Source organism: Lynx rufus, unplaced genomic scaffold, assembly GCF_022079265.1.
Source record: "Lynx rufus isolate CCGP_SWC_20201006 ecotype Redwood Valley unplaced genomic scaffold, mLynRuf1.p SCAF_3, whole genome shotgun sequence".
Classification (NCBI taxonomy): Eukaryota; Metazoa; Chordata; class Mammalia; order Carnivora; family Felidae; genus Lynx; species Lynx rufus.
Genome location: NW_025814845.1, coordinates 140,496,430 through 140,514,935, shown reverse-complemented (window position 1 = coordinate 140,514,935; position 18,506 = coordinate 140,496,430). Strand labels below are relative to the sequence as shown.

The 18,506-nt window shown below is 36.8% G+C and overlaps 1 protein-coding gene across 1 annotated transcript in view; it reads right to left on the bottom strand.

Moving 5' to 3' along the window:
* TLL1 (tolloid like 1) overlaps positions 1–18,506 on the bottom strand; it is a 211,211-nt gene that overhangs the window by 12,031 nt on the left and 180,674 nt on the right. The window contains exons 17-18 of the mRNA XM_047091921.1: positions 12,115–12,240; positions 9,856–9,983 (exon numbers count right to left, since the gene is read on the bottom strand). Coding sequence (XP_046947877.1) covers positions 9,856–9,983; positions 12,115–12,240 — 254 coding nt within the window. The remainder of the gene's footprint in view (positions 1–9,855; positions 9,984–12,114; positions 12,241–18,506) is intronic.

Below are 18,506 nucleotides of genomic sequence, written 5' to 3'. Positions count from 1 at the left end.
GAAGTTTTCCCCTTATTTAGCTCTGCAATCCAGTGGCAGAGAATGGAGTAGAGCAGACGCAGTGTATGAGTGATATAGAAGACTCTGAATGGATGGTCGGCTGGACGTCCATTCGTTTACCTGTCTACCGATTCCATGTTTATGGCCAACCCCACGGACGGAAATGCTGTAAAAGGAGAAGGCCAACCCTTCAGGTTTTCTGCATCTCATGAGATGGTACTCAGTCCGCTTCTAGGACTTTTGTGACATATACACAGTCTCAGTGTCAGTTTGTGACTGTTAAGAAACCAACAGGAGAAAATTGGCTTATCCTCACTTAGAATTTCTGCGGATTAAATACGAAACCAAGCTTCTGAATTATAAGACCAGGGTTATTTCAAGAAAACAACAACACTGTTTCAGGAAAATGACAACATCTGAAAACCATTGCATGTTGAACAACTATCTCTTTTGAATGTGATTTAGAGTCATTCATCTAAAAAGACCAGAAAAACTTACTGTGAAGAAGTGAAAATTGTAAAAACGATGGGGGGTGGGGATGGGGGTGGGGGTGGGGTGATGGCATTTTAAAGCATATCCTGTAAGTAAAAGTTAAAATGGGATCAGAATTTACAGACCACACATGTTCAGTCCATTGAAAAGTAAGTGAATGAGATAACTAAGTGACTATTTCACTCCCTAATGAAATGCAGGATGTCTGGAGTGAATCATAACATCTGTTTTACAGAACACAGCAACACCACACAGAGTGGCAGTGCGCTTGTGGGCTGGGGGCATACTGACACCTGGTTTGGAGCCAACTGGCTCCCGCTTTTTATCAAATTACTAATGGAATCGGACTGACTCTGGAAGAGTCAAATTAGGCAAAAGTTTTGCAGCTGACATATTCCCAAGTGATGCAAACAATTCTCCTTCATTAAGGTCTTAGTGACTTTTCCTCCTGGAATTGGTAGCAGCTTGTTAGTTCATCTGCAAAGATTGGGTGGTCCTTTTCCAGAAGTCAGTCTAACCCAAATGCTTCCACACAAGCAAAAGCGTGACCAATTCACATGCCGAGATCTCATAAATCTGGCCCTTAATATCATAGAGATATTCACATTAGAGACCTCCATATGTAGTGACATTGCCTCAATAAAAAACATTTCTAGGCCATAGAAAGGTATTACAGGGGTCCATGGGACACTGGGAAAACCTCAAAAAATATTTTTGTAGAATTCCTAAAGATACAGTGAGACACACAGTTTATTATTTTCTTTTATGATGCGTCCTGAGCCATGAATATCTATATCTAAATAATGCAGAATACGGAGATTTCCAGCCACCAGGAATCAATGTCACAGAATTGCTTCCCTCGCACCCCCGAAGACACTTAGAATCCCCAAACATCCTTCAACTACACAATGGTAACAGGACAGCTAAGCAAAGCTGATGTATGGAGCGGTAAGAAAGTCTGATTTCTGCTGAAACACGGCCCTCTTTTTTGGTACTTTAAAATATTTTTCTTAGGTGTTTACACTAAAACTTTATAGGCATTTTAGTATTCGAACATTTAAACCTTACTCATTCCATGATTGTATTTCTATGATTTTAAGGTTACTAATCTAAGTTTAAAAAAACAAAACCAAACAAAACAAAAAAAGAGCAAATAACCATGAGCTCTCATCAGAAATACTAATGGATTTCCCACAAGGCAAACCAAGAGCTTAAGGAGTCTCATTCAAAAGAAATAAAATTGAATTCTCATTTTGGGCTGTGGAAAGAATAACTATGTGTTTCTGGAACTCCCAAGCAAGCCTAATCTACCTAGCTGGCCCCCCGCCAGGCTTCCATATGCAGCCTCACATGAACATCTGTAGAGGTACTTTGATTGAAAATACAGGCGGTGGCTAAAGGGTAAAGTCATCCTGAGTTTCCATATATATTCATAAAGGACAAGAAAATAAAATGATAGCATTCAATGCAAAAATAAAATTTAGCCAGCGTGACCATTAAAAGCGAGCGAATGAAAGACGCTGATGCAATCTGAGCAGCTGTGAGATAAGATTTAGCACTCCCTGGGCCCAGCCATCCTTCGTCTTTTCCTGTCTTCGGTAAGAACTGTCAGTTGGTTTCCCACAAGATACTGGAAGGAGTAAAGGCCACTGGGGAAAATGGCAGCATGGAATACAGACCCTAGCCTTCTGATTCAAATGACCTTTCTTCCCCCCATGAGTCCTCTATAGCTGTGGTCAAATACACTTTCTGTGAATTTATAGTGGAGAATTATGTAACATTTGTAGGTGCCTTTGTTTTCTAAATATCCCATATCTAAAGCTATAAATTGCAACTATATAACTTCGCAAAACTCCAGGATAGGATAAATCAAATAAACACGACATGAGCACATATTGCTATATGCTCCTATGCCTGGAATTTTGTTTCTGTTTTGTTGGTTTGTTTTTGTTTTATTTTCTATTTAATGTGGAGCAATTCAAAACATTAAAAAAGTACCAAAAATGTAATGATGAGTCTCCAGAATCAAGACAGGAGGAAACCAGGAGTAAAATAGATCCTTGTCTTATTCATCCAGAACTTGATCTCTTTTCTAATAAGAAGACATTTTTCTCCCCAACTACCTTTTAATCAAGGTTTCTTTCTATTGTAAAGCTATTATCACATAGTCAGCATCTCCTAGTTAAACACACACACAAACACAGAGAAAGCAAATGTATTAGTTTCCTATTGCTGCTGTAGCAAATTACCGTAAATTTAGTGGCTTAAATGACACATATTCACTCCCTGTCAGCTATGAAGGTTAGACGTCTAAAATGGGTGAGCAGCACCAGACCTTCCAGAGGAAGGTGATGATCTGTTTCCTTGCGTTTTGCCCATCTTCTGGAGGCCACTCTCATTCCTCGGCTCATATCCCTTTCCTCCATCTTCAAAACCAACAGTATAGCATCTCCTCTCTGATCTCCTGCTCCTGTCTTGTAAGCACCCTTGTGATTACATCAAGCCCACCCAGATAATCTACGATAATCTCTCCATTTCAAGATCTTTAATTTAACCACAGCTCCTTTTGCCACATAAGGTAACACGTGCACAGGTTCTGGGGATTAGGACACGGCATCTTTGGGGGATGAGGAACATTATTCTGTCTACCACAGAAATTAAGAGCTAAATATTTCCACCCTCTGTGATTTCAGGGAAAATAATCACAAACAATGATGGACTTCATGATTTCAAACCCTTTTACCCTGACTTTCTTAACAAACTAGGCAAATTCTGCCTGGCAAATCTAGTTTTCAGGCTGTTTTTTGCAATTAAACAGTTACTGAAACACAACCACGTCCATTCATTCGTGTACTGTCTGTGGATGCTTTCACACCAAAGCAGCAAATTAAAATTGTTGCAACACAGACTACACAGTCTACGAAGTCCATATTATTTCCTATCGGCTCTTTAAAGAAAAAAGTTTCTGACAAATAATTATTAGCTATATTTTTAATTGTTGGTACTGAATTTCAACTTCATAAGGCTGCCCCAAAACTTGATCATGGTTCAATTACCCAATAAAAAGGTATATAATTTTTATTATTGATCATTGTCATAATTATAATTGCTATTTGGATATCATATATCAGTGTTTATTGGCTTTTACAGGGAATTATGCCAAATACTTAATATACAAGTTCATTTGATACACTTACAACATTCCTAAGTATTATCTCCAATTTCCTATCTAGAAATGGAGACTAAAAGGATGAGTATCTTTCTCAAGTATCATCTCAAGATGGCTAGTAAGTAGAAACCTGACGTTTAGACACAAGTCACTTTAAATTCAAAATATATATGGTCCTAATCTCTCTTTATTTCTCTGTTGTATGTTCATTTTACTTCATCATTATAACTTTGTCTTATTAACATTTCCCATTGAAATTAGTATATATGCACACATATGTAGCAATTATGGATCTTTTTTCTCTCTGATGCAGGATGCTAAAATAAATAAAACAAAATAAAGTAAAAGGTACAAAAAGAATCTTGGGCTTGAAGGTCCTTAGACCCCTGCCAGCTTTACACACTTGCCAACCCCCCTAAACTGCATCCTTCTCCACAAGTGTCATTTGTGAGCCCAACTTGAGATAATATGCATGATTCCACTTTGAAACCATTAGGCATTATACTGACATTAGTTCTCAGTGCTCTTTAGTCCAAGCATGATGTTGTGAGGCGCAAGAAGTACCCTGTGAAGCTACATTTTATTATCTGGAGAGCACTCTTAAGAAAAGGCAAATCTGAGGGGCGCCTGGGTGGCTCAGTCGGTTAAGCGTCCGACTTCAGCTCAGGTCACGATCTCGCGGTCCGTGAGTTCGAGCCCCGCGTCGGGCTCTGGGCTGATGGCTCAGAGCCTGGAGCCTGTTTCCGATTCTGTGTCTCCCTCTCTCTCTGCCCCTCCCCCGTTCATCCTCTGTCTGTCTCTGTCTCAAAAATAAATAAATGTTAAAAAAAAAAAAGAAAGAAAAGGCAAATTTGAGAACATTTATGTTTTTATTTGTGGAATTACGTATGAGAGAGTGCCTATTTTACAACTTTTTAAAACACACTATCTGGGGCGCCTGGGTGGCGCAGTCGGTTGGGCGTCCGACTTCAGCCAGGTCACGATCTCGCGGTCCGTGAGTTCGAGCCCCGCGTCGGGCTCTGGGCTGATGGCTCAGAGCCTGGAGCCTGTTTCCGATTCTGTGTCTCCCTCTCTCTCTGCCCCTCCCCCGTTCATGCTCTGTCTCTCTCTGTCCCAAAAATAAATAAAGAAGGAACGTTGAAAAAAAAAATTAAAAAAAAAAAATTAAAAAAAAAAAAAAACACACTATCAGGCTCTCAGGATCCCAGCTCTCCAGCTTACTACATTTACACGAAGACAGTATTTCAAGTTTTCCAAAGATCAGAGCAGGTATCAAAAAAAGTATACAAAAGAATGTACAAAAATATCTTTAAGAACTGGTGTAATCATCCATAAACACAACTCTACTTAATTTTTATATTTTGTTTTATAATAGTCAATTCATGATTTAAGGACAAAAATTATGAGTATGTTCATTATGTACTATAGACATAATTTAGGCTATTATTGTATTAAAAATTGTTGCTTTATATTATTGAACAGTATTTACTGGATCATTTTTCAAAAAATCACCTTTAGGGCACCTGGGTGGCTCAGTCGGTTGGGCGACCGACTTCAGCTCATGTCATGATCTCACAGCTGGTGAGTTCAAGCCCCGCACGGGGCTCTGTGCTGACAGACCCTGGAGCCTCCTTCGGATTCTGTGTCTCCCTCTCTCTCTGCCCTTTGCTTACACTCTCTCTCTCTCTCTCTCTTTCTCTCTCAAAAATAAATAAATATTAAAAAATATTTTTAAAACATTTGCCTTTTTAAATTTTTTCTTGTTTTTTTTTAACGTTTATTTTATTGTGTTTTGTTGTTTTGTTTTTTGAGAGACAGAGAGAGAGTGAGCAGGGAGGGGCAGAGAGAGATAGAAAGAGAAAGAGAGAGAGACACACACACACAGAATCTGAAGCAGGCTCCAGAGTCAGAGCTGTCAGCACAGGCCCTATGGGGGGCTCAAACTCACAAACCGCGAGGTCATGACCTGAGCCAAAGTTGGATGCTTAACCAACTGAATCACCCAGGTGCCCCCCCCCTCAAAAAAATCACCTTTGAAGATTTTCTGCTTGTGTATCAGGTGGTATATACAACAACCGAATAGTATTCTGGCTATACATTCTGGACTCTACAGAGTAAATCTGTCAGGAGAGTACACATCATCAAGCACAGGAGAGTGCTTGTTTTAAGCCATGAGGCTTTGGGTTAATTTGTTACAAAGCAATAGATAACTAAAACAGTACATAAAATAGTTGCATTAAAATGCCAAAAGCTTTAAATTTCTGCATATCTGTAATAAACTGACCACTCCTTATATATAGCTCTGCCCTTATATTATTGTACACTAATATATATCAGATAGGGATTATCACAATATGAACCAAAAGAATATATTCATGATAAGTAAATATTATGCACAAGAATGCTCATATCTCTCAAAGGGCATTGGATTTTATTATTCGTTTTACTCCATCATTCCAACACTGTCTAAATAGGCTCGATATTTGTAGTCTTATATATAAACCAAATTAACTAAAATATGTTTATCTCAAACACAGAGAAAGGTTGGTTTTACCCACAAACGATTACTTGCATGTCAGCCAATATAACTCAGTATCAAGTTAAAGGAATATTTGTGCTAGAAAGAACAGCAGGTCTCTTAAAATTCACAAATATGGCAGCTTTCTTTATATCTCATGAAATTCTATTTAGGAATAATTTCCTTTGCTTCTCTATGAATACGTGAAATATTTAGAAATGTTTATTTTTCCATGCAGCCTAAGTAAAGAAGGGTAACAATATATGAATTGTAAAGAAAGCTTCAAGATGCACCGAAGAGAGATCAAATGTTTTCCTTACTTTTTCTCTTTGCCTTAGCCCATAATAAAGAGACTAGCTTGTAGCTAAGTATCTATCAGCAGTTCTTGTCCTCAGGGCATTAAAAGATTTAATAATTTTTCAAGTTTCCTTGGAATCCATTTTCCAAATTCAGTTTGGGTTTCAGTTCTTCCATGAAAATTAAGAATTTCAAAGGAACCAGGCAAAATGCATTTATCTGGAACAATGTATCTTTTTGATAAAAATCTCCTATATAATAAATGTCTAACCATACAGGAAAGTGACTGAATGGTGTGATGTGGAATTATAAACAGTGTGGGCCAAACGTCCATTGGTTGCTACCTGCTACAGATGGTGATTTTGGTTTTAAAGTGGATTAGTTAGTAGTTATATAACAAGTAGGGAAACAATGACAGTAAACATAAGCAATAATGTTGAAATAGTAAGAATTAAAAACTACAGAACTGAAATATCACTTGAAGTTGGTAGCTAATGTTATGACACACTTTCTAGTGATTCTAGCTCTTAGAGTGTATTGAGAGTTAGGTTTTGTATGAACACCATTAATAGGATAAGGGAATTGGAATTAGTATTATGTTTCAATGCAGAAACTTTGGGGTGTCAGTAATGTGTGTTTAACAAGCTGTCCAGGTAATTCTGATGAATGCTAATATCTGAGAAAGCCTGGCTTTAGACCATAACTACACCACAAAGATCACAAAGTCAAATGCAATCAACATTTGCCTAGAGCTTCTGTTTTCTTTCCGGGAAATTCCTTCTTAGGATACGAGCAGGCATGACTATTGTTGACAAACATGCTTTATGTTCTGACCCTCAAGTGGAATATTTGCATGAAAATTAAAGCTTGCAATTTGTGAAGGAATATACTGTCCTAGAATTGGAAGGGGTGTTCAATAAGCTGAAAGGTATATAACTAAGAAAGAATAAAATACTGTCATGTTTAAATTGGGGTAGATCAAGAGTTTTATTTCCCCTTGGATATAGATAGCTGGAACTAGTGTTGCTTCTACCCTAACAACAAGAAAAAGCCATGTCAACTTTAAAGATCACTTTGCTGAATACATCAAAGAGCTGATGTCATTAGTCAACCAAGTAATATGCAGTCCACTGAATCTCAGCCTCCTCCAAGGAGAGAGGAGATACAAACACCTGTTCACCAGTGGCAGACCCTGAAAGGAAGAGATGCTGGGTGCCATATAACTAGGTAAGAAGTCTTTGCAATAAACTGGTAGAGGTCAGGTGTGGACTAGGGGAAGAGTCCAGAGCCCCTGGGAGCTGTAGACATAGGGGAGTTTGCACCCACTTGCAGTCTCTTCTCCATGGACCTCAGTCTCCTGCTCATGAGAGAAATTGTGGGCACAGCAGGAGAAGGATAAGTGCTTTCCTCAGTGTTGCAGGCTTGGAGGAGGAAAGTGGTCACTGCCATGAGCAAAAACATGAAGCCCAGAGACAGCCTTTCTCTGAAAAACAAACTGTAAATCTCTGGGAAAGGGAAAGAAAACCGTCACCACGAGGGCAAGGACAAAGACTCACGGAAGCCAGGGGAAAGGTAAAACAACAATGACAATGACAGAAAACAACAACAACAACAACAACAACAACAACACACAACACAACGAACCACTTTTTCCCCTGGGGAACTGCTGGTCACAGATTCTTAAGGCAGCAACAGTAGAGAATTGCTACCACTATAGAAGGTCTTCTCTCATGGAAGACCAACCAGAGATAGAAGATGGAGTTTGGTCACCACAGAGAGAAGAGGCAGGACTGCTGAGGAAGGCCATTTCCAAGACCTCAACAATCGGGGCCTGTTTAAGGTGCAAGCTGTACCAAGACAACAGAGAACCCCTTGCCTTCCCCACCGGAGCAGCAAATACCAAGTAAGAAGAAACTGGGGGAAGGAAAAGTATGGAGAGAGAAATAAGTCATGGTGGAGATGAACAGGGAAGCTAAAGTAGCAGTATTGCAAAATGCCTCTGAAATCCCAGCCTCCAATCTAAGAAAAAGGTATTCAAGGCCAATGTCGCATTGAAGGTGATGGTAGGAACTAGAAAACCCACACTCAGCTTTACTGACTAGATTCCTCAACACCAGCCCCTGCTGTACCCACACATGTGCTAACAGCCTCCAGAAGAGATGTGTCTACTTCCAGACATAAAGTCTCTACTGTTATCCACATAATGTCTTGTATTTAATAAAAATTATATGACATACAAAAAGGCAAGAAAAACAAACCAAAAAAAAAAAAATCGCACCACTAAGAGAGAAAATAACCAACAGAACAGACTGAGACATGACCCCTATGTTTAAACTATGAAATGGAATTTAAAGTAACTATGATTAATACGCAAAAGATTCTAGTAACACTACAGACAACATACAAACAGTTGGGAAATTTCAGCAAAGAGATGGTGTTATGGACTGAATTGTGTTCTCCCCAAACCCATACATTCAATCCCTAGTTCACAGTGTGGATGCATTTGGGGATAAGGCTTTTAGGGAGGTAATCAAAATTAAATGAGGTCATATAGGTGATGCCCTAGTCCCATAGGGCTAGTGTCCTTGTAAGAAGATAAGAAGGCACCACAGCTTACTGTGTCTGTGCATACACAGAATAAAGTCTACCATAAACTGAGTGGCTAAAACACACAAAAAATACTGTCTTATAGTCCTGGAGGCTAGAATTTCGGATCAAGGTGCTATCAGGTTTGGTCATGCCTCTTCTCCTGGCTTGTAGATGGCCACTTCATTGCTCTATCCTTACATGGCCTCTATTCTGTGTATGCACAGACACAGTAAGCCGTGGTGTCTCCTTAGGAAGAGGAAGTCTAAGGATATCAGTATCCATCTAAAAAAAGGGCAACTACGTGATGCAAAAATGACATTCCACAAGCCACAAGGCAAAATTAATGTTATAAAAAATACATATGCTTTGTTTATGAGGTATACAGAATGGGCACAGCCAGTGCTATGTTGGGTTTAGGCCGATAGTCATTTTATTTCTTTCTTGCTGAATTTCTGATGTGTTTTTGTTTATTTACTTTCCCCATTTGCAAATATCATTACCAATAACATGTTAGGAAATAGAGCCTACTGTTTTGCAGTAACGCTGATAATGCCTTTTAAAGCATCCAGGATAAGAACACCACATGAGAGCTACATGGCTGTCATTGCTGTCACCTTGATCTAGGAAATCAGGGATTTATTTAGTGTAAGTAGGAAAGCATAAGAAAGAAAATATTTTCCAGCGGCCCACTAATGAAATTCAATTAAATAAACATTCAACTTATCTCCGTGTGCTAGCCACAAAAGACATGGGCAGTCCACTTAACAGAAAGAAGGATGAGCTCACTTACTAATTTGATCCGATGGCCAGGAGTGGTACTGATTTCCCACGTGCATTCCTTCCTGCTTGGGTACTTGTCTGGCCAGTTTGGACTGGTGATGAAGCCACTTGGACTGTGGATCTTCTGTTCGCACTCAGCTGTGCCAACAACGATAATATAAGTCAGTCTGGAAATCTAGCCCAGGGTTGGGTTAGCAAGAAAGTAGCCCATTTACCCACTATCCCGCTGAAAGATTTTCCTCAGTACTAACTAATCACCATGCCAATCTCTGTTATCACAGGCATCTGCCTTGGCAAACATGTTGCTGAGCATAATCAGGCAATGTTTGTTTTCTTGCTCACATGAAATTGTTTACAATGAATCAGATAGATGCTTAAAAAAATGAACTATTTTAAATTGCTAGATCTGAAAGCTCAGATTTTAACAGAGCAACATATACTGACATCAAAGCTATCAACGCTTGGCACGTACAAAATATTTGAGTGCAATGCCACAAACGGGATTCAGTGGACTACACCATTTTCAATTCATTTTTTTCCCACTGGCAGAAACATCATTTACAGCTAATTGACATCATTAAGCCATTTTATGGATCATGTATTTACATTTTCCCTCACCCTTAGTTAAAGTAAACACTTGATATCTAAATCATAGTTTTAGCTGCTACACTAAATGAACCCTAATTTCATCAAAGTAAAATGAAGCGTTAAGGGGAAAAATAAGTAAACAGCTGCTAGTCATGGAAATAACTTTTAAACTAATTTCAAAGACTATTTCATTCATTTAATATGAAATTTCTTTTATGTTTTTCACAATAAAATAACCTTACCTTAAAAGAGACTACTCCACATTGTTTATATCAAACTTCAAAAACGTTTAATATCAAAAAAAATATTTAATATCCTCAGGCTGTGTCCATTCTCTGTAATTTATGAAGCAGCACCCTACCCATTCTAACTTAGACTGGGAGTTTTTTGGTTGTGTATTAAGTTTCCTATGAAATCCTTTCTTGAAAATATTTAAAAATATTTAATTTTTAAAAATATTTAAAAATAAGCAGAGAAATAAGGTATCTAAATTATATTTGCTACTTGTGAGCCACAGGGTATATTCATACTTTGCAAAAGCTGTCTCTCTCTTTTTTTTTTTTTTTTCTGAATTATCTTCCAATGCTGTGAAATAACCGGACTATTCCCCAGCCTGTTTATTCAACAAAAAACTTTACTCAGTTACAAATATCAGTCTTCATGGGTTTATCTTCTCATATAGAAAGTGAAAAAAGGAAAAAAGAAATTCTTGTTTGCATATGATTCTGGGTAATATCATTAGCACAATGAAAAAGCAGAAAAAATAACCCTGACATGTGACAATATTTGAAAGAAACTGAATGGAACAAGGGTCAGTTCAGGATATCCTGTACAATTCCAATGTTAATACAAAGACCTGCTATCTAACCGTGATTCTAGCCAGGGACGTACCAATCTGTATGTGCTAATAACTAAAGTTATAAAATCTGCCATGGTAATTCTTTCAAAATGGGCACAAATCCAATTTAAGTAGAAAATTCAGGAGCAGACCCTCTAAGAATGAAATAAGAACTGAATAACTATTTCTTGTTTCCATCTAGCTCATACTGGTTAAGGAGATACAGGTAATTGTTCTTATAAAATTAGAATATTTTAAGAGCTTAGGACCAAAATGAATAGACTAATATTGTGCTATTAGAATGCTTTTTTTTTTTTTTTTTTTTTTTGGCCAAAATCATGACTTAAAACTTTAAATGGCACCATTTTCAAATGTCTTTCCTCTGGTAGGCATTTGAGTTTGATACTACTGGTATTTACAGTGCCATCGCTCATGTAGCATAGATGAGATATTTTGGGGAGGGAAATTAAACCAAATGCAAAACATTTAGCAGAAGTTAAGTTTAAATGTGGAGACTGTTACAGGGTCTGTTCTACAAGGACCTGGGGATAATGTGGTGCTTTTCTGGCTGCCAGATGGCATCACAGCCGCTTCTATATCGGTTTATACAAAGTTATTCGAATGCCACCCGTGTGTGAAGTGCAGAACTTTGGGGTATTATGAAGTTTCCATTAGTAGGCTTGGATATCTGAACACCGTACATGTTTTTTTTTTTTTTTTTGACATTTGAACAGTCAACAATGATACTACTCATTGATATGATTAACTCTACTTGGAAGCAGTGCTTTACCCAAACTGCATGAAATTCTGGATGTCGTCAAGAAAAGAACACTCCCTTCGTACCTTCCTTGCAGTCATGTTTATTTTCATGCAGCACAAATCCATTACGGCACTGACACATGTAGCTCCCCATTGTGTTGACACACTCATGTTGACACCCGCCATTATCCTTAGAGCATTCATCTTTGTCTGGTGAAAAGATAACCCCACACTTTAGTAAGTAGCTTTAAAAACAAAGGATATCAAAGGGGAGTCTTTTAGTTGCAGTTAACGCTGGCAAAGGGTAAACTAAGTCACAGCTTTCTTTGTTCCCAACATAAAAAAATAAATAAGTAAGTAGAGTGCCTTAGTTTTACCCACTCCTTGTTTAGCTTGGAGCCTTAGACCATGAATTGAGTGTCTAAGACTATTGGCTGTAGGATGACAACCTGTAGCCTTACACTCCGATGTTGGAGTAAGAGTTTTGAGTAGGAGAGAGGAAATGAATGGATCTTTCTCCAACTAATCTTAAACATTTATTGCCAATTTTTAAAAATAAATTTAAAATTGTGAGTGGTTTGAATAATTGCAAGAACTGGCATTTAAGTAGAGGGAAATTCTTTAATACGTTAGCCATGGTGTATAGACAGAGGCTAAACAAGGTTCCAAAACTTGTGTATAATCACTTTAAAAAAAAAAATCACTCAGCATACCTACTGCAGTTGATTTTTTTTGTTAACTTTGCTGTTATGGTTAGCACTAATGAATCTGGACACTTCATAACAGTCCAAGACAAAACAAAATAAAACAAAACAAAACACAAGTATCATCAGATTATCCTAAAGAAGTAACTTAACATATATTTTAAGCAAATATACTCCAGTAGACCAGTTTATTAATAAGTAATACCCTGAAGAGGCTTTTAGTGTGCTAGAAGCAAAGGTTAGAATAGGAAACATGAGCTTTAAGAAATAGCCAACAAATTCACTACAGGGAAAAAAGCCAAACTAGATTAGCAGGCAGTCAATCCAGTGAGAGGCATCAGCCACCATACTATGTCACTCAGCTGTCACTCCATGGCTGGCTTGTCCATTAAAGTCAAAACTGGCAGATTGCTCCTGACACACACAGATGATGACACATCACTCAGACTTTCATCACTCCCACAGCATAGAGAACAAAAGGACACATGACAGTTATATCAGAGGTTGGCTAAATTCATAATTTATACTGTCAACTGATTTTTCTAGTGAGAATTTGTGAGCTCATGGTGGCACCCAGATAGCTAAAGCTATTTTTGTATTTTTATCAAATCAATATTCATTCTACGGAAATGGGTTTAGGAAAAACTTTTTTTATCAAAGAATCTGATAGTAATTTTTAAGGATGCATCTATTTTTTTCACTTTTGGAGACTGATTACATGACATAGCACACACATGGGATACATTCATGTATTGGTAATATCGGAATACTCAAAATGCATACAGACAGTCCCAAAGTTTTAAGGAATGTATAAGAATCAATGTATCTGTGATTTATGTGCTATCTTTAATACCTCCCCTACACTTTTATTACTTACTATGTAGCCTAAGAAAAAGAAAAAAGAGTAGAATAAAGACAATTGTTCTCTAACAGTGCATCAACAGGTATAAGAAATCAGAAGTTAATATAGAATTAGCCTCCTAAAATTACTTTTAGAAAAATTTAAAATCATTTCAAAGCCCCACTCTCTTAATTGTGTCAACAGGGAAAATTATGGTTTATGAGTTATGAATGACTTCTGCAAAACAGGGGGATGGCAAGCCATACTTCTTACCATGATGGTGTCAGCTAATTTTAATGTGACTTTCCAGAGACTCTTTAGTTAAGATGCTTCATATGTATACACACATATGAGTGGATGTAGAAACTCACTTCATCTTTGTTAAATGGAAATAACCAAGTTAAAATTTCTGGTGCCAGCATTACTTACTCTGAAACAGACACGTATTTCCCATGAAAATGTTTAAATAATGAATGTCTGGTGTACTTAAAACTTGATAGAGTGAACTTTAGTTGTACTATATGTCAACCAGACATTTTTTTTTTAAGTTTACTTATTTATTCAGAGAGGAAACGGGGGGTGGGGGGGAGAGGGGCGGGCAGGCACAGGAGAGAGGGAAAGAGAGAGGAGGAGAGAATCTTAAGCAGGCTCCATGCCCAATGCAGAGCCCAATGTGGGGCTCAATCTCATGACTATGGGATCATGATCTGAGCCAAGATCAAGAGGTGGACACTTAACTGACTGAGCCTAGGTCAACCAGATTTCTGAGAGTTCTTTGGAAATCTAACAACTGCAAGCAAATTAGTTTAGAGAAAATGAGTTCCCATTTACAACTGACTGGTGAACAGATTAACTGCTCAGTGACAAACCGTATGATAGCAGGGACTGCTGGAATTATCTTTTTATCTGGAGCTGGTTTTAAATTAAAAATAAGTTTTTATGTATAATTTTTAAAAATAATTTTAGTGGAAAAATAAGAAGGAGGGGAAGAAGAGAAAGAGGAGAAAGAAGATTTTATATGGTCATTATTGTCTAAGTAACCATCGTACTATTTTCCAGTTTCCTTGTTGATTGGTGTTTCCTGCCTTCATCTCCACATCTGATGTGCCAAATATAATAAATGTCACAGGAAAATAAGAGTAATAAAAATACAATGTTAGAATATCTATACTATATATACCATATAAATGTATATATTATGGTGTGCTAGATACCATTATATATTATGGTATATATGTGTATTATATATACATTTATATATATATTTATATATACTATACATGCATTTCCATAGTATATATAGTATAGATATTTATATATGTACTATATATATCTATATATGCACATATATAGATATATATATACACACTAGAGTTGAGCTAAAATTCAAAACTAGACTAATCAAAATCAAAACGGCAACTAAAAGCAGTAAAGTTATCATGCCCAGCAAAGTAGCATAGAAAACTGTGCCTCCATGTGTCAAATAATCAAATGAAGAGAGAAAATTTCAGTTAATATTGGAATACTTAAAATTATGCACACAATTTACACTGGAGAGACAAAGAAAGCTATTTATTTAAATTAATGTTGTTATCTAGGGAGTAGTGCATACAGTGTGCTTATTTTAAAAACAGTTGTTTCAATAGAAGTAAATAAACTCTTCTAATTAAAGTGAATGTAATATCTGATTATCTGTTCATAAGAAACAGCATCATAAAAGACAAATTGCACAAATATATTCTGGACTTCTTATATATGGAAGTCATCAAACTAGAGATACAAACTATTAGCACACATGATTACATTTCACTTTCCTTTTCTCCTCCTAGGACACACAAAGTACAAATATGTTGAACCAGGAAAATCCAAAAGAGAGAAGGGAGGAGAATGGGGTTTTTATATATTTCTCAGAATACCTGCATAATAAATTTAATAATTGAGAATTCTATCAACTTATTTGCATACTGTAGTTTCATACTGTAGTTTCATACTGTAGGCACAAAAATTTAAAAATAGTTTTTATTAGTGAGAGAAACAAATGTTTTGTTGAGTAGAAATAAAACATTTATTTTCTGCAGATGGAAATTAGCCTCCTTCTTTGGAATGGACATATCTGCTTTCCATTCCTTCATGTTAGATAAAGGAAAGGTCCATTATTAGGAAAAAAGGAGGTGGCATTTTCCCATCAGAGGCCTTCAGAGTATCTCTGAGACTATCAGAAGCCATCAGTCTATGAATAATACATACTGGATGGAACTGAAGTGGTAACCTGTATCAAATTCTTGCAAGATTCAAAAATAAAAATTTTCTCTTTGCAGAAAGCTTCCTTGTCTGTAGGGGAAAAAAAAGTAAAGGGTCCATGCAAACAGAACAGAAACATATATGAGCAGACATACTCACACTAAATGACAAAAGATAAAACACAGGCCCACGCACACTCCCGCATAAACACATACACTCCCTTGCATATGCGCACATATACACGGCACATTCTAGTTTTAACATAGAACTAACAGTAAATGATCATCTTCAGAACAGCACTAATAAACTAATATTACACGGTTAACTAACCAGAACTTTAAAAAAAGTCTTGAGGAAACAATGGCACTAGTAAATTCTACTGAGAGCTATGACTAGGACAATTAGCTCTTTCCAAAACATGCAAAACTTTAAGTATCATTAATAATAAAAACTTGTCAAAATCATAGGAAAGTTTCAATTGTTTAATTATTTGAAATTAATCACATTAACATTTGAAGTTTTCTTAGAATAATATCAGGCTGAATTTCTAAAAATATCTACAAGCATTCCATTGGAGAGCTGGTGTACAGGAGGAACAAGGTATAGAACTAACTGTAGGAAACATTAAAAAAAAATTCCTTAAAAGAAAGGCGGGGGGCAGGGGAGGAGGTGGCGACTGGGTGGATCAGTCAGTTAAGCATCTGACTTTGGTTCAGGTCATGATGTCACACAGTTCATGAGTTCGAGCCCCGCATCGGGCTCTGTGCTGAGCTGACAGCTTAGAGCCTGGAGCCTGCTTCAGATTCTGTGTCTCCCTCTCTTTCTGCCCCTCCCTTACTCTCTGTCTCTCTCTGTCTCAAAAATAAATAAACATTTTAAAAAATTCCTTAAAGAAGTAACTGTATGCAGTGAAAGCTGGAGAAAATGAAGAGCATGTCTGCTGAAATCACTTGAATTTAGAGGTAGAAAAGTCACACAGATTATTTTATGACTTCTACATCTGTCACAGACAAACTGGAAGTCAGGAAAGCTGGATTTTATTCCATTTCGGTCACTGAACAAGTCACTGGGTCCATCAGTACTTGATCTGTGAGAGACTGCTCTTAAATGAACTTTATTCTCCAAATTCTCTAATACTTAACTCTAATTCTCACCAATACATCGTCACCTAAAGAAGAGAGAATGTTTAATTCTTATTGGCCAAATCATTTTTAACAGTCTTTTCAAATAATGAATGCTAAAATTAAATTTTTAAAAACCTATCAAGTTTGACAAATATTGCTGCTTTTGCAGGCATAAAATCCTACTAATATTTCCTTTAAGTTTAATCCATTTAAAAAAATAACTTTCTTCTGAGAAGAATACAGTTAACTTTGCTTAACCACATAAAATAAGTAAACTATATCATGTATATCTGTGCAGATTTATGTACTTGTGTTCAAGTATAAAATCATGCAAAATTAAGTGTGGTTTTACTATCATATGAAGTAAGGTATTAGTGTTAACTGAAAAACAAACCTCATTCAGTTAAAAAAGATAACAGTAACATATTGTTTGACCAGATCATCTTTTAGGAAATGCTTATGCCATTTCTGATTTAGCTAAAAAACTGAAGAGGTACACAATTTTATATCATGACTTTGTCCTTATTTCCTTATTAGCTTTCCTATTACTTCATTATGTTGTTTTTAGAATATATTCTAAAATCATTACAGTGTAGGACACTTTGATTTTGGTGGTGGACCTTGTGGACTTTCTGCTGTATAATATAGTAGTAACTCCTAAGTGTTCAAGCTATAGCATTTTTCATGTCTAATGAAAGATTTTATTATGTTAATGTTAAGATTTTAAATCATAACTTATTGTGATGGTTTCTTATTTTCATCAACATGTAAGTGACAGAATTCTTTATTTTGCTAATAAGTTCTCTTAAAAGTCATTCTTCTGATTCCATTTCTTAGGTCTATAAAGTGCTTAATTTAAAATGAGAAGCTATTGGGGCGCCTGGGTGGTGCAGTCGGTTAAGCGTCAGACTTCAGCTCAGGTCACGATCTCGCGGTCCGTGAGTTCGAGTCCCGCGTCGGGCTCTGGGCTGATGGCTCAGAGCCTGGAGCCTGTTTCCGATTCTGTGTCTCCCTCTCTCTCTGCCCCTCCCCCGTTCATGCTCTGTCTCTCTCTGTCCCAAAAATAAACGTTGAAAAAAAAATTTTTAAAAATAAAATAAAATGAGAAGCTATTGGCACCCCTGGGTGACTCAGTTGGTTAAGTGTCGAGCCTTCATTTTGGCTCGGATCCTGATCTCACAGTTTTGTGAGTGCTGACAACTCAGAGCTTGCTTAGGATTCTCTCTCTCCCTCTCTCTCTGCCTCTACCCTGCATGTGCTCTCTATCTCTCAAAATAAATAAACTTAAAAAAAAATGAAATGAGAAGCTGTGTACGAAAATAACTGGAATATCTATGTGATTATTTTATATTTCTCTTTTGGAAATGATGCTATAAATATTTGATTTCACTGTACACATTTAAAATCTAAACATATTTTCTTGTCTTTTTATTCTTGATGTATCACTTAGCTGCAAGAAAGCTAGATTTTGAATAATTTTTGTTTCCAAATAATATGGAATCACCTACTATCAAATGTTGTTTCTTCTATTTATTGAATTCCTTGGTAATTATTCCTAGTACAAGA